Below are 16,334 nucleotides of genomic sequence, written 5' to 3'. Positions count from 1 at the left end.
TGAGATTGATGCTCAAAAACATAAAACCTATCTAACCTGGCCATAGAGATGATGTTCTCTCTCACATGCGCCCAGGTGTACTGCCTTGTCTCCTCCATGTTGACTCCGCCAAATATCACACAGTTCATTTGTTACAATAAGGCGTTTTAAAAACGTCCTTGAGGCTATATGAGGTTCTTGGTGATTTCTATCTAAATCACTAACTGTGCAGTTAAAATCCCCAGCAATAAACAAATAATCTTCTTTGTTACATTTCTCAATGGTATTTGATAATGTCTCTAAAAAACATACCCTCTCAACTGTCACCACCATACATTTATCAGACACATATTGATGTTTTCATACCTTGCTCTAACTTTTAATTACCTCCCCTCAACTACCTCTTCAACCTCATATGACAAAGGCAAAAACCCTTTTGAGAACAAGATAACCACACCCCCACTTTTTGAGTTTTTATGACTACACACCACTGTCCCCCCCCACTCCTGTTGCCACATAACTTCATTTTCCAAATTACTATGCGTTTCTTGTAGAAAAATTATGTCACTTCCCTTTCCCCTCATTAACTCATACACCATGGCTCTTTTTTTAACATCTCTTGCCCCATTTACGTTTAAAGAAGAGATCTTAAAACTGCTCATGGATAAGAAAAAAATACAGAGGAAGATACAGCCACCACATCTCTTTACAGAGTTAAAACTGCAACTGAACTCTTTAATTTTCTTTAGAATTTGCATCACTTATTACTCTCGTGACCACTTTCTTGAGTCTAGCAATTTCAGGGCTTTTCAAACCTCCCCCTGTAATTTTTGACATCAGAAACTTTGCTGATTCAATAAACAATTCACGTTCAGGGAAAAAATCAGTTACATTGTAATCCTGCATATATTTCTTCCCTTTTGTCAACTTCAGAAATTGACGTATCTTCTCGATCCCATACCTCCCTTCCACCCCATCTATCTCACTATATTGTTGTGACGCGTCAGATGACTCACTCTCGCTATCCTCCCCAGAAGAAAACCCATCTCTACAACCTGTTCATCTTCACTTGATTTATCCATCTCTACCTTTCTCTTAGAATTAGACCCTTCACCACCCCTTAAATTCTTCCTTTTACTCCTTGGTATTTTGAAAACATCCGCTTCCTTTTCCGTTATTTCAATCTCCTCTTGACCTCCAATTTCATTTTCCAGCACCACCTCAGCGACGGCAGTCGCAATCTCACCTAGTGTTTCCCCTCCCTCTTTGTTCTGACCTACCACAATTGCCCCGTATCCACAATGCCTTCCTCTCCTACTTTTCCAACCACATCTGCCCACCTTCTCTCTTCCCCTACCTACACCTGTAGTATTTTCATCCCTTCGCTGTGGTACGTTAGTTGCACCCGCACTAAAGCTACTACCAGGCTCAGCGCGTTCATTCTCGGGACAATTACGCACCAAATGCCCCTCTCTTCCACATCCAAAACATTTCATTGATTCAGTAGATGCATAGAAGACATAATCAAATCCATCAATCTTAAAACTAAACGCTAAATTCAGTTCATCTCCTTCCTTTTTTAAAATCATATGCACTTGTCTCCTATGAGACACGACATGTTTCAACAACGGAGATTTGCATCCAAAAAGAACCTTCTTTATTGTAGATACGATTTGACCATGGCGAGATAACTCTCGCTCTAACACTTCATCTCTAACAAATGGTGGCACGTTAGAAAGCATAACTTTCTTCGCCGGATTCATAAGCGGAAATACCGGCGTCTGTGTCTCCCGCAACACAACACCCCTCTCAACTATCTTATTCACCTTTTCAATTGAATCTAAGAATATCACTACAGCGCTATTCATCCTTGAGGCTGATTTAATGCTATCATACCCAATGATAGCACCCACAGCCAAGCTACATTCTTCCACTGAACACCCAGCCGCAGCAGGAATTTTTACTCCATGCCTCCGACTAAGTTTTTCAAACTCTACACTTCCGCGAGTGGCCATTCCAACCAGCCCCACCCGCTGGTTGTGCCCTCGCGAAAAAACAACCGCAAAGATCCCACCACCCCTATACGTGCTTAGTGATAGTTAAACAATATACCCTTAAAACAACTAAACTAATCAATATATATATATGTACATACCAAAACCCAATAGAGTGAAAATAAATTCCATTCGTTCTCACAATCACTCCTGCTTGACGACTCACTCCCAGCATGCACTCCGAGAGAGAGAGAGAGAGTGATAGAGAGATAGTGATAGAGAGATAGTGATAGAGAGAGAGAGAGAGAGAGAGAGAGAGAGAGAGAGAGAGAGAGAGAGAGAGAGAGAGAGTGATAGAGAGAGAGAGAGAGAGAGAGAGAGAGAGAGAGAGAGAGAGAGAGAGAGAGAGAGAGAGAGAGAGTGATAGAGAGATAGTGATAGAGAGATAGTGATAGAGAGAGAGAGAGAGAGAGAGAGAGAGAGAGAGAGAGAGAGATAGTGATAGAGAGAGAGTGAGAGATGGTGTGAGAGAGAGAGAGACAGAGAGATAGTGATAGAGAGATATTGAGAGAGAGAGAGAGAGAGAGAGAGAGAGAGATAGTGATAGAGAGATAGTGATAGAGAGATAGTGATAGAGAGAGAGAGATAGTGATAGAGAGAGAGAGAGAGAGAGAGAGAGAGAGAGAGAGAGAGAGAGAGTGATAGAGAGAGAGAGAGAGAGAGAGAGAGAGAGAGAGAGAGAGAGAGAGAGAGAGAGAGAGAGAGATAGTGATAGAGAGATAGTGATAGAGAGATAGTGATAGAGAGAGAGAGAGAGAGAGAGAGAGAGAGAGAGAGAGAGAGAGATAGTGATAGAGAGAGAGTGAGAGATGGTGTGAGAGAGAGAGAGACAGAGAGATAGTGATAGAGAGATATTGAGAGAGAGAGAGAGAGAGAGAGAGAGATAGTGATAGAGAGATAGTGATAGAGAGATAGTGATAGAGAGAGAGTGAGAGATGGTGTGAGAGAGAGAGAGACAGAGAGATAGTGATAGAGAGATAGTGAGAGAGAGAGAGTGAGAGATGGTGAGAGAGAGAGAGAGAGAGAGAGAGAGAGAGAGAGAGAGAGAGAGATAGTGATAGAGAGAGTATGTGTGTGACTGAATGACTGTAGTTTGTCCCCTGATGTCAGTTTTGAAATGTTAACGGTTCACTGGTCATTTCCCCGTACCTGTGTGTGCGATTAGAGAACAGAGTATAATAAATGTATATAAAGTGATTGAGGTGTACATCATCTTTACTATGTTTTTTTATTAAACAATTGATGATAATCACTGAGCTCTTATTTTCATAGGCCTGCAAGCCCCATTGGACCTGGCCAAAAGTGCACTTTTATAGGGAATGGGATTCCAAGTTGTCTGTCGTCCCCAGAGCTTAAGGTGTTTTTCTCTCCCTCTGCTGGCCTGGAGGACCCAGACAGACCAGGCCACTGTGGCTCAATACTGTTATATGGCTTCCTTTCCTCATACCCTTTCATTCTAGGAGAAGCTATACATGATCAGACCAGGGAAAGCTCCAGGCCTTAGTTATAGACCTGGAGGTTTTCGTAGTCAGGTCATTTGTTCAGGAAAAGGTCAAGGCCATATTCATATCATATGAACTGATATGAGGGGACTTAAAAAGGTTTATGACTATATGGCTATAGCTGTTAACATTTATAACCAGTTCTAACCAGTTCATCTAGCCAGTGACATGTAGGAAAGGAGTAAAGAGAAACCAGATTATTGGGCCGTAGCCGGTCTCACTCAACTGTGCTGAGAGTCTCCTTATTACTGCACTGCTTTAAACAGCATGATTTACAGATTTACTGTATGCATCCATCCAAATAATGCCACTGTTCTGTCACATATTGAGGATGTCATAATGACAATGGTACGCACACTGACCCAAATGTCAATGGAACGACCGAGTCAGGGAGTGTAAAGCAGTGCATGAAGATGTTTTTTATTTTTAAGACTGAGAACCTTGTTGATTAAAACATATTTTATGTAAAATGCCAATGCATGAAAGCTGCTCTAAAATCACATATTTAGCTAACTACTAAACCCTTCTGCTGGTTGGGATGTTGTTTGGTCTGTTGCTAGATGGAATAGATTTGATAGATTTAATCAATATAGTGATAGCGCCACCTTACACTCTGATAGGCTAGGCGGAATTTCACCATATTGCTTAAACCTGTCCAACCCTCTCAGATCTCCACCAGTGCCTATAGGAAGGGGCTAGTTAGGGGTTGTTTCTGGACAGGGGCTCTGTTTCTACTAGAACCCTTCCTCTACATACAAGACACTTCTGATTAGCGTTGTTGCTGGTAGTATCCTCATTGGGAATTACCAACTTTAATAAACTGTTATGATAATTAGTGTTATTTAAAGAGAATGTCCTCATTGAATAAAACATATATTTAATGTAATACTTTATTTTGTCTTAAATTATCATGTTTACTGTTGACATAAATGGAAACAATCACAGACACAGCAAAGCCAGGTAAAATGTCATAGAGCTTAATCTAAGCTATAGAATATACATCTGTGAGCCGTTTCAAGAAGCTAGGTGTATGTCCCACGTCACTACTTAACAGCAGAGGCATTTGATTGTTTTGATCTTTTTTCATTTTTTAAAGCAATGATTGGCTGAGACAAAGGATGGGCTGGACATTTGTATATGTATTTATTAGGGATCCCCATTAGCTGTTGCCAAGGCAGCAGCTACTCTTCCTGGGGTCCAAATACATGAAGTCAATTACATTACATATAAAACCAAAGATAAAACAGTACATCATATAACATTATTACACCACTACATATCTACAATTCAAAATGTACAATACCACCATACAACAATAATACAATACACGTGTGTGTAGAGTGTGTGTGCTAGCGTTTTTGAGCACATGTGTGTGTCTGTACCTGTGTGTGTGTCTCTTAACAGTCCCCACTGTTCCATAAGGTGTATTTTTACCTGTTTTAAAAAACAATCTGATTCTAACACTTGTATCAGTTAACTGATGTGGAATAAAGTTCCATGTAGTCTTGGCTCTATGTAGTTTCGTGCGCCTCCCATAGTTTGTTCAGGACTTGGGGATTGTGAAGAGACCTCTCTTCCACTTTGAGCCATGAGAGATTGACATGCATATCATTAATGTTAGCTCCTCGTGTACTTTTAAGGGCCAGCCGTGCTGCCGTGTTCTGAGCTAATTGTAATTTTCCTAAGTCCCTCTTTGTGGCAGCTGACCACACAACTGATCAGGTGCGACACAACTAGGGCCTGCAGGACCTGCCTTGTTGATAGTGGTGTTAAAAAGGCAGAGCAGCTCTTTATTATGGACAGACTTCTCCCCATCTTAGCTACTGTTGTATCAATATGTTTTGACCATGAAAGTTTGCAATACAGGGTTACTCCAAGCAGTTTAGTCACCTCAACTTGCTAAGAGATGAGTTTGGATTGGTCTGCCATGTAGCACGCTTCTGTTTATAACATGAGCTGTTCAGTATTTGTGTAACGGCATTCTTCCTCTTCGTCTGAAGAGGAGTAAGGATCGGACCAAGATGCAGCGTGGTAAGTGTTCATGACGATTTACGAACTGAACACTGAAATACAAAACCTTAAACGATGTGATGAAAACCGAACCAGTACCATGTGGCGACAAACACTCACACGGAAACAAACACCCACAAACCAACAGTGAAACCCAGGCTACCTAAGTATGATTCTCAATCAGAGACAACTAACGACACCTGCCTCTGATACTAGGTAGTACTACCATACTAGGCTGAACACAAAAACCAACATAGAAAGACAAACATAGACTACCCACCCCAACTCACGCCCTGACCATACTAAAACAAATAATAAAATAACAGAACTATGGTCAGAACGTAACAATTTGTGGACTACTTTCTGGAGGACCATCATGCAATGCTGCCTCTCGGAATCAGACAATGAGGATTTACCGGATTTAGATAAAAACATTTTAATTCCACCAGACACTGTCATCACTGTCATCAGAAGAAACGGCAATTAATAGTGTTTTTGTCACGGAAGAAGTTGACAGAGTTTTGAAATCAGTGGAATGCCCTGTGGAAGCAGAGAGATGATTTCCAAATGCGGAGAGATTGGAAAAGATAACACAGTTAGCTAAAAGATGGCGGAAGTGGACATTGATGTGGAGCGTGAATATAATGGCGGTTGAATCATGGAATGTTGTCCAAAGGAATAACGGAGCAAAGTAGCATACAGTGGTGAGAATATTCCTTCTTATCTTGTAGGAGTATGGTTTGGTAATGAGTATGGTTTGGTTTGTTAATGAGTATGGTTTGGTGTATTAATGAGTATGGTTTGGTGTGTTAATGAGTATGGTTTGGTTTGTTAATGAGTATGGTTTGGTTTATTAATGAGTATGGTTTGGTTTGTTAATGAGTATGGTTTGGTGTGTTAATGAGTATGGTTTGGTTTGTTAATGAGTATGGTTTGGTGTGTTAATGAGTATGGTTTGGTGTGTTAATGAGTATGGTTTGGTTTGTTAATGAGTATGGTTTGGTGTGTTAATGAGTATGGTTTGGTTTGTTAATGAGTATGGTTTGGTTTGTTAATGAGTATGGTTTGGTGTGTTAATGAGTATGGTTTGGTGTGTTAATGAGTATGGTTTGGTTTGTTAATGAGTATGGTTTGGTTTATTAATGAGTATGGTTTGGTTTATTAATGAGTATGGTTTGGTTTGTTAATGAGTATGGTTTGGTTTATTAATGAGTATGGTTTGGTTTATTAATGAGTATGGTTTGGTTTATTAATGAGTATGGTTTGGTTTATTAATGAGTATGGTTTGGTTTGTTAATGAGTATGGTTTGGTTTGTTAATGAGTATGGTTTGGTTTGTTAATGAGTTTGGTTTGTTAATGAGTATGGTTTGGTTTGATAATGAGTATGGTTTGGTTTATTAATGAGTATGGTTTGGTTTATTAATGAGTTTGGTTTGTTAATGAGTATGGTTTGGTTTATTAATGAGTATGGTTTGGTTTATTAATGAGTATGGTTTGGTTTGTTAATGAGTATGGTTTGGTTTATTAATGAGTCGTTTGTTAATTGTTCCAATGCAATGTGATCATTTTAAAGGTTTTGGTCATGTGTTTTCAGAAGGGAGAAGCCGAGATGTTCAAGTTGTGGAAAAGATCATATCATGTGTTTTAAATGTGATGCAAATGTGACATGTTGCAATTGTGGTGGGAACCATGAAGCCACGTCTTTGGAATGCCCAACAAGGGTGAAAGAGAATGGGATGGCAAATGTCAGGGCTGTCCAGAGAATGTCATATGCAGTGGCTGTTAGAAGAGTTAAGGGTTCGAATGGTGCTCCCGAAGAGTCCATGGTGTTGAATAGGCCTTCACTGAAGGCTGCAGGGTTTGCAGTTCAACAGCAGTACCCAAATATGTTAAAGTTAAGAAGGTGGACTATGTGGTCGTTTTAGCTATGGTGATTAATGGCACTGCTAAGGTGGATATAGGACTGAAAGACTTATTGGCGGAGGAATTGCAAGGAGTATTGTCACAAGCCATACCATCCTCTCAGGTCATAGACCCTGAGAATGGAGATATGGAGATTTGAAGGAAGAAGTGGGAGTTTTGGGGTTTTGGTTGTCAATGTGTTTTTTTTATTGTTTTATATTGGGTGGATAAAGTTCGTTTTCAAGATCACATGGGTTTTATTTTTACCTTGGTGTTTTCAACCCTGTCCAGTTGGTGGCGGTAACACACCTTTTTGGGCTGTAGTCTGCCATAAAACATACAGAAGAAGAAGACACAGGAGGTTGTTGTATAAAACACCCATCTCCGCATTACATCTTCAATCTAAGGGCAACCATGGCAGAGGGAGAATCATTCATCCATGTATAAGGGTAAGAGTCTAGCATTTTCAGATATTATACATTTCAAATTTTGTCAGAAAGTTGTCTTTATTGCAAGTTAATGTGTACTGTTAGCTAGTTGACGTTAGCTGGCTGGTTCGCTAGCTAACGTTACGTGTATGAAGTGTGTAGCAATATTATTAATATCTCAAATCTCTGCAATGCTAGTTATAGCCTAATGTTAGCTAGCTACATAACATTGAACCTAGTAGGTTATCTTTAGCTACAGATTAATGGTATTATGAGTTGGGATTATGATTAATTGTTTAGCTGGTTGCATGTCTAAACAAAAGACTCCACTCTGCAAGTATCAATTTCACTGAACTGTTTACACCTTCTGTATCCTGTGCATGTGACAAATAAATGTTGATTGTATTTGATATAGTTTGATATAGTGTGTGTTTACCAGAGATGGTAATGTGAAGAACAACATGACTAAGCCAAGGCCTAGATAACATTTATTTTTACCTGGAGTTTTCCGATGTTGTAGGCTACTACTTTCACCGCTTTCAGTCTTGAAATCTTTGGTTGTTTAATAACTAAACACTCTGTTTAGCAAATGGCCTCACAGGAATCCTTAAAGAGATGGGTAGGTCTAAGGCCTAAGAGGGTGTGAACAATGCTGGCTGGGTGTAGACAAAGAAGAGTTCTCCAGTTGGTGTACCAAAACATTCATGGGCCATTTTCAAAAATGGGGGTAGAAGTTTATCAGCTTTCAAAGCAGAATCATTTTCTTATTGTTTCTCAACTGCAGTGTATGAAATACCATTTTCTAACTCGGAGTCTCTACATTAGAAGTCAATGTAATTGCCACAACCGCCTGCATTTAGAAGATGTATGGCACATGACATGATATAGGCCTAATCTAAAAGGTAATTTCTGAGGACACCCCACATTACAATATCGAACTGGAACAGGCAAGATGAAGAGACACTAAGAAAAAAAAAGTCAGAAAATGTACAGATCTTTATCAATAGCTAGCTAGCTAGATTTATCAATAGCTAGTTAGTTGAATATCTAAGCAAGTTAATCAGTAGAGTAAAGCAATGTTAGATGGTACACCGCTGTTTCACATTTTCATTGTATATTACATTTGCTTCTGATGTAGCTGAGCGACTTATTCAAGACGGGGGCCAACATTCCACTGAAATCCAAATATTTGAAAATTGAAAATTGTTCAGCTTCATCTCTAGCCTCTCTTTCATGTTTTTCTGGCAGCGTCTTTATTTCTTCCCCCACAGCAAACATTCTGGATGATACCACTGTCAGTTCCTCCTCTCGGAGTCTCTGCTCTTCGTACTCTTTCAGGACCCTCTCTTTCTCCTTTTTAATTGCTTCCTCCCGAGCTTCTATTTTCATTTCCCCCAGTTTCTCCTCATATCTGAGTTGTTGCTCTTTGTTCTTTCTCAGGATCCTCTCATTCTCCTCTTTAAGAACTTTCTCCAGAGCTTTTATTTTTATTTTTTCCATCTTCAGTTTCTCCTCCTCTCTGCGTATCTTCTCTTCATTCTCTTTCAGGATCCTGTTCTTCTCCTCTTCAATCGCTCTCTCAGCCTCCTGGAACATCTCAGTGGTGTAGTGGCTTCCTCCATTCATCTTCACCATCTTGTTTATCTTCTCAAGCAGCTCAGTGACCTGGGAGCAATTCTTATCTTTGTTGTTGAAGACCTGATACTCTCCATTACATTTGGCAATCAAACACTGAAGATGTGGATTTTCAAGCAAATAATCTTCAATTGTTACAACGTCGTCATCATCAAGACTCTCTCCATGTGTGAAGAGAACCATGGTGTATCTGGATGCTTCATCACCAAATAATGTCTGAATCATCTCCACAGTTTTCTGTTCCTCTTCAGTGAATCTTCCCAGCTTGATCACAACCAGGAACACATGGGGACCAGGAGCAGAGAAAAGCAGGCACTGTGAGATCTCTTTCAGTGCCTCCTCCTGTGTTAACTTAGTTTCAAACAAGCCTGGTGTGTCGATGACAGCTACATGTTGCCCACCCACCTCTCCTCTTTTCTTTTCACATGTTGATGTCACAGAAATAGAGGACATTTTTGATTTAAAAGCTTTTGTCCCCAGGATGGTGTTTCCTGTTGCGCTCTTCCCAGCTCCAGTCTTTCCAACCATAACAATCCGGACCTCTTTATTTTGTTCTGTTGGATAAGAAGGAGATGTTGTTACTGTAGAAAGAAGTCTGATGTTCTTTTTGTTTGGTCATCATACAGAATAGCTACTGAATATGATCAGTTTCTAGATTCTTAGACATTGGTCTGTAGAATATGGACTGTAAGCAAATTAACAATTACATTATCTATAAATTAAGCTACATGTAATCCTACATATAATTTATGAAAATGTATTAATTACTGAAAATATAATTATTTTGTGCAAACCCATAAAAAAAAAAAAGATTTATAAAAATATAAATCCGTGCCCATCACTGTCTTGTAGCCTACATACAGTGAAATGAAGACGAAGTACTCACCAGTCATGTTAGGGTTTTGGAATGCTGTCAAGGTCTTCCCAGGTCTATTGTTCCCAACCAGAGCAATTTGGGTCTCTGTTGGATAAAAATTACACTGTTGATCTTACAGAACTGCTAAATCTACATTTTCAGTCTCACATTGCTTCTTAGACTAATATTTTTTGTCTATAAAAAGTATAAACTCTAAGCAAATTAACAATAACTGCCTAAATAAAGGAAACACAATTGACGGAGCTGTCATTGTCCATTCTTTGCCTACCCACAAAGTAGTCTAAAAGACTACAGATGGGGAGACAACCAACGTCCATGTACATTCTAATACTTCCTCAGAAACCCTAATAACAAACAGGAGCTTTGCAAAATGTTGACACAGAAGGTGTTTGCCAATAAATCTGAAAATGGAAAAGAGATCTATGCTACAATTGAGTTTGTGCTCTCAAAGGGCTCTCTGAAATCAATGCCACAATGTGACCAGGAAGAGGCACACACAAGAGTATGTCTTCATCGTAAAGATGCCCTTCACAAGTGTCATGACACTCTCCTTGGTGAGGATCAAAGGTGCCGGATCAGCTAGGCCAATGTCTGACAGCCAAACTCTCTCTCTCTTACAGGGCCGGTTTTATGACTTAATAACAGCCGGTTGTAAAATTGAGAATGGAATGTCTGGGCGTTGCACAAAAAACTTCAACATCAAGCAATGGACACCGGGACAATATATTTCAATGATCACAGATGGAATATGAGAAATTCATGTCTATTTTGTGACGTTATTAAAATGATCAGAAAGACGTAATAATGGAAGCACTAACTTTAAGAGCGTTCACTAATATCAGATTTACATCTAAATGTTGATAACTGTATTACATATGAAACTATTTTGGAAAAGATAGCCATGTGATTTTAGCCTTCTAAATGAGAATAGTTTTTTTTCAGTCAGCCCAGTCAGTAGCCACGCCCAAGTGATCTCAGAGCTCATGTCAACATGATGGAACCGCCATTCAGGCCAGTGTGCTTAAAAGGACTAGCTGAGAATTTAAATAGAGAATTGAGAAGGTGAGGACGTGGTCCACACATTGAAATGGTTAAAACTACAAGACCAGAAAATTGTAAAACTCTTGACGAGTGAAGAGGTAAAGACCAAACATTTACACTCTGCAGATGGGTATGTAAAGTAGTCTGGGACAATTTGACCAAAGACGAGAGGGAAGAACAGATCCCTCTCACCACCATGGGTGACACCTGTGGTATCCATTCTAAGAACACTCCAAGCAAAGAGGCCTACAACTAAGGTCATTGTGACCTCTGTGGACAACCAGAGACTAACTACTCCCCATAGACGGATCTAGTGGTTTCAACAGAGAGATGACAGAGAAAGACATCTAAGTGTAAATAAATGTTGTATTTCTAATCCGAATGAGCGGTTGTTAGGGTGCTAAATATTCTAGCTACGGTGAACGTAGTTTCCAAATGTACAGTTGAAGTCGGAAGTTTACATACACCTTAGTTTAAATGTATTTGGCTAAGTTTTTCTCAATTCCTGAAATTTATTCCAATTAAAAATTCCCTGTCTTAGGTCAGTTAGGATCACCATTTTATTTTAAGAATGTGAAATGTCAGAATAGAATAATAGTAGAGAGAATGATTTATTTCGGTTTTGGAGCAGTGGCTTCTTCCTTGCTGAGCGGCCTTTCAGGTTACGTCAATATAAGACTCGTTTTACTGTGGATATACATATTTTTGTACCGGTTTCCTCCAGCATCTTCACAAGGTCCTTCGCTGTTGTTCTGGGATTGATTTGCACTTTTCGCACCAAAGTACGTTAATCTATAGGAGACAGAATGTGTCTCCTTCCTGAGCGGTATGGCGGCTGCGTGGTCCCATGGTGTTTATACTTGCGTACTATTGTTTGCACAGATGGACGTAGTACCTTCAGGCATTTGGAAATTGCTCCCAAGGATGAACCAGACTTGTGGTCTACAATTTTTTTTATGAGGTCTTGGGGGATTTCTTTAGATTTTCCCATGATGTCAAGCAAAAGAAGCACTGAGTTTGAAGGTAGGCCTTGAAATACATCCACAGGTACACCTCCAATTGACTCAAATTATGTCAATTAGCCCATCAGAAGCCATGACATAATTTTCTGGAATTTTCCAAGCTGTTTAAAGGCACAGTCAATTTAGTGTATGTAAACTTCTGACCCACTGAAATTGTGATACAGTGAAATAATCGGTCTGTAAACAATTTTGGGGAAAATTACGTGTCATGCACAAAGTAGATGTACTAACCGACTTGCCAAAACTATAGTTTGTTAACAAGAAATTTGTGGAGTGGTTGAAAAACTAGTTTTAATGACTCCAATAGAGGTCGACCGATTATGATTTTTCAACACCAATATCGATTATTGGAAGACCAAAAAAAGCCGATGACGATTTTTCTTATGTATTTATTTGTAATAATGACAATTACAACAATACTGAATTAACACGTATTTTAACTTAATATAATACATCAATAAAATCTATTTAGCCTCAAATAAATAATGAAACGTTACATTTGGTTTAAATAATGCAAAAACAAAGTGTTGAAGAAGAAAGTAAAAGTGGAATATGTGCCATGTAAAAAAGCTAACGTTTAAGTTCCTTGCTCAGAACATGAGAACACATGAAAGCTGGTGGTTCCTTTTAACAGGCACCGCATCGATTATTTGCAACGCAGGACACGCTAGATAAACTAGTAATATCATCAACCATAGTTAACTAGTGATTATGTGAAGATTGATTGATTGTTTTTTTATAAGTTTAATGCTAGCTAGCAACTTATCTTGGCTTCTTGCTGCCCTCGCGTAACAGATAGTCAGACTGCTACGCAGGCTCCTCGTGGAGTGCAATGTAAGGCAGGTGGTTAGAGCGTTGGACTAGTAACAGGAAGGTTACAAAAACTAATCCCCGAGCGGACAAGGTAAAAATCTGTCATTCTGCCCCTGAACAAGGCAGTTAACCCATCGTTCCTAGGCCGTCATTGAAATTAAGAATGTGTTCTTAACTGACTTGCCTAGTTAAATAAAGGTAGAAAAAAATAATAATAATCGGTTTCCAAAAATACCGATTTCCGATTGTTATGAAAACTTGAAATCGGCCCTAATTAATCGGCCGACCAACCTAAGTGTATGTAAACTTACGAATTAAACTGTAGCTGATATGTATAAACATTTTATAAAAAGGTACTCTAATAGCTTAACAATGACAAGTTGTCGGTTTGAAGATAAATTCAGCCACTTTAATGTTGAACTCAAATCAGTTTATTTGTCACGGGTGCCGAATACAACGGTGTAGGTAGACCTTACAGTGAAATGCTTATTTACATGCTATAACCAACTGTGCAAAAAATGTATTAGGTGAACAATGGGTAAGTAAAGAAATAAAAACAACAGTAAAAAGACAGGGAAAAATAACATTAGCGAGGCTATATACAGTAGCGAGGCTATAACAGTAGCAAGATTTTATCTGGCTAACAGATAAACAAACAAATAGGCTGCAAAATTCAAGGTAAATTAAATCAAATTAAATTAAATTTGAGACTCCCCTGGTGTCCTGAAGTCTGCCAACCCAGACAGTATTTCCTGAGACATTGTACTTCTTAGGTAGTTCTGAGTTTTGGTGTAGAAAAGGATCTGTCTGCAGAAGCAGCAGTTACAGGGAAGTTAAATACAGCTATATTGCCATAGCAACGTCAGGGAAACTGGGAAGAAGGGAGTTGTGCTTCAAATACAGCAGTTCTGTAACATATTTAATTGAGCCTCTCATTCTTCTTAGTACCGGCATCAACACCTTACTGAAATAGAGTATAGGAAGCTCTGGGGACAAATCGTCTGGATACTACCCATAAATTGACATAAATTGGCAGATGGAAACGGATTATCTTTAGCAGACAACAGTTCTTGAGGGCTGGAACAAAAAAAGCTGTTTGCAATTTTCTTCATACTGGTGAACCAGCAGCGCAAGGGACATAATGCATTAGGCTCCCGGTAGGCTCCCGGTCTAATATGAGTTTTTGAAGACCTTAGTAAGCTCCTCTAATTGTTCACAGATGTCCCGTTATACTTTCAATCAGTAACTTTTTTTCTCCACTTTTTCAGTCACATTCCTGAAGCCGAAGAAATAAACTAAGCTTCCTAGTACATATGGAAATGAAAAAGGTTTATTAATTACTTTTTGGAGTGTTACTTCTCCGGACTAAATCCGCTCCTTGGGGACATTGCCATTAGCTGCACGGAGTCCGTTAAATAAATACCATGCAGCCTTTTTTCTCAATTCGATCACTGGAATGTGGTATGTAATCCACACCTCGATTAGGCAGATATACATCTTTGTTTCATTGAATGATTTTCAATTTCAACGTCATTATTTATTTATAGCCTACATGTTCTCGTCTGAACAGCGTCTTTCTTTTCCCCAACGCAGTTAAGACAAAACCACACCCCGTTATTCAGAGTAGCGTTCTACCACGCTTTGAGCGATCTCCAAGTCCGGAAGTGAATATCACGTAGCGCAAAAAAACATTTGAGAAATAAAGATTTAAGCATATGCTACTAACGATAATATAACAACTTCAGATACCGAGCTAGTAACTTTAAGTAGCCTAGGTTAACTTAGCTGACAGCAGAGTTCTGAAACATTTTTACAATTCATTGAAACTCTGAAAATAAATACATGGGCAAATGTTAACATGATAATGATGATAATAATAATAATAATAGGTCTGCATTACGGTAGGCAGCAAATTGTTAAAGTACACTTTCCGTCCTTACCTTGGAAGGTCACTGTCTCTGCGCTGATCCCGTGAGTGAGACAATGCTAGCTATCCAATGGGAGCGTAATAAAACACCCCTCTGAATAACCGGCCGTGGTTTTGGCTTAACTGCGTTGCTGATCATCTAATCTAATGCAAGTGGGAAGGGTGTGGCTTCATGACAATGATCACAAGAGCAGCTACGGCACCGCCTAAAGATAAGCTATGCGGCTGTCGGCTATCTCCTTGATCTGATTGAATTACGGCCTAAACTTGTTTAATTCTATTTGTAAACATACATGGATAAAACTATACATTTGATATCAGTCTATAGCTCTGTCTATGAATTTGAGTGGTTAAATCTATCCAGCCCCAGTCCTTAGCTTTTTAGCATAACGGGTGGGGAGAACGCATTGTTATGGTTTCAATGAAGGATTCTAGCTTTAAAATGGTAAGAGAGCTTTTATAGTGCAGGCGTCAAAATTATAACATGACATGTATTCATTACTTACTCTCGTTACGATAAACATATTATAGAATGCTTTGTATAAAATAAATTGCATATGCAGTCTTTGTAAAAGTTTCACAGATCATTTTTGAATGTCAATTTGGAAAGAACACCCATTTGTAATATCAAAACATGCAACAGGAATGTGTTTCAGGCTTGTCTTGTAATAGTAACTTTCTGGTCGTCCTTACCTTTGCCTGCCTTTTGAGCTAGATATCTGGAGGCATATGTCTACAATTGGAGATGCAGCCAATGTTTTATAGCACTGTTTGGGTTCGTATGAACGTTTTTGCTTTCTAGTCAGTCACGTGATTTCTTGGAAATGCTGTGTTGAGTTCCTGCGGTGACTATGTTACTGACGCAAGCTGACTAAAGCTATATCTTACAACGCTTGGATAGGTATTTAATGTCAGCTAACCACATCATATGATAGTGCCATCTGGAAGATGTGGCACGCAACCTTTGGTTGATTCAATGCAATGCCTGCATATTTTTTCGGACAGAACCTCGACCATTTTATTCGTCCAAGTAAAGTGACACAGAATGGTCATAAAGCATCATGAAACTTATATAAAACATGATGAAGAAAATATGATTGTAAAGAATTTATTGCAACAACAAAGGATTTAAGAAACTAACGT

The 16,334-nt window shown here is 39.1% G+C and overlaps 1 protein-coding gene across 2 annotated transcripts; it reads right to left on the bottom strand.

Annotated features, from left to right (window-relative positions):
• Nucleotides 1-8,351: 8,351 nt before the first annotated feature.
• LOC139403120 (GTPase IMAP family member 9-like) lies at nucleotides 8,352-16,044 on the bottom strand. Of its 2 annotated transcripts, none has more exons than XM_071146829.1 (3): nucleotides 15,885-16,044; nucleotides 10,398-10,472; nucleotides 8,352-10,065 (listed from the first exon to the last, which is right to left on the bottom strand). In XM_071146829.1, exons 2-3 carry the CDS (start codon nucleotides 10,402-10,404, stop codon nucleotides 8,984-8,986), a joined length of 1,089 nt encoding a protein of 362 aa, XP_071002930.1. In that variant the 5' UTR covers nucleotides 10,405-10,472; nucleotides 15,885-16,044; the 3' UTR covers nucleotides 8,352-8,983. The 2 variants fall into 2 exon arrangements, with proteins under 2 accessions (XP_071002930.1, XP_071002929.1); XM_071146828.1 differs by lacking the exon at nucleotides 15,885-16,044 and adding an exon at nucleotides 15,205-15,340.
• Nucleotides 16,045-16,334: the final 290 nt, after the last annotated feature.

Source organism: Oncorhynchus clarkii, unplaced genomic scaffold, assembly GCF_045791955.1.
Source record: "Oncorhynchus clarkii lewisi isolate Uvic-CL-2024 unplaced genomic scaffold, UVic_Ocla_1.0 unplaced_contig_5358_pilon_pilon, whole genome shotgun sequence".
NCBI lineage: Eukaryota > Metazoa > Chordata > Actinopteri > Salmoniformes > Salmonidae > Oncorhynchus > Oncorhynchus clarkii.
Note: the sequence above shows the minus strand (reverse complement) of the source record. Positions and strands in the feature narration are given on the sequence as shown.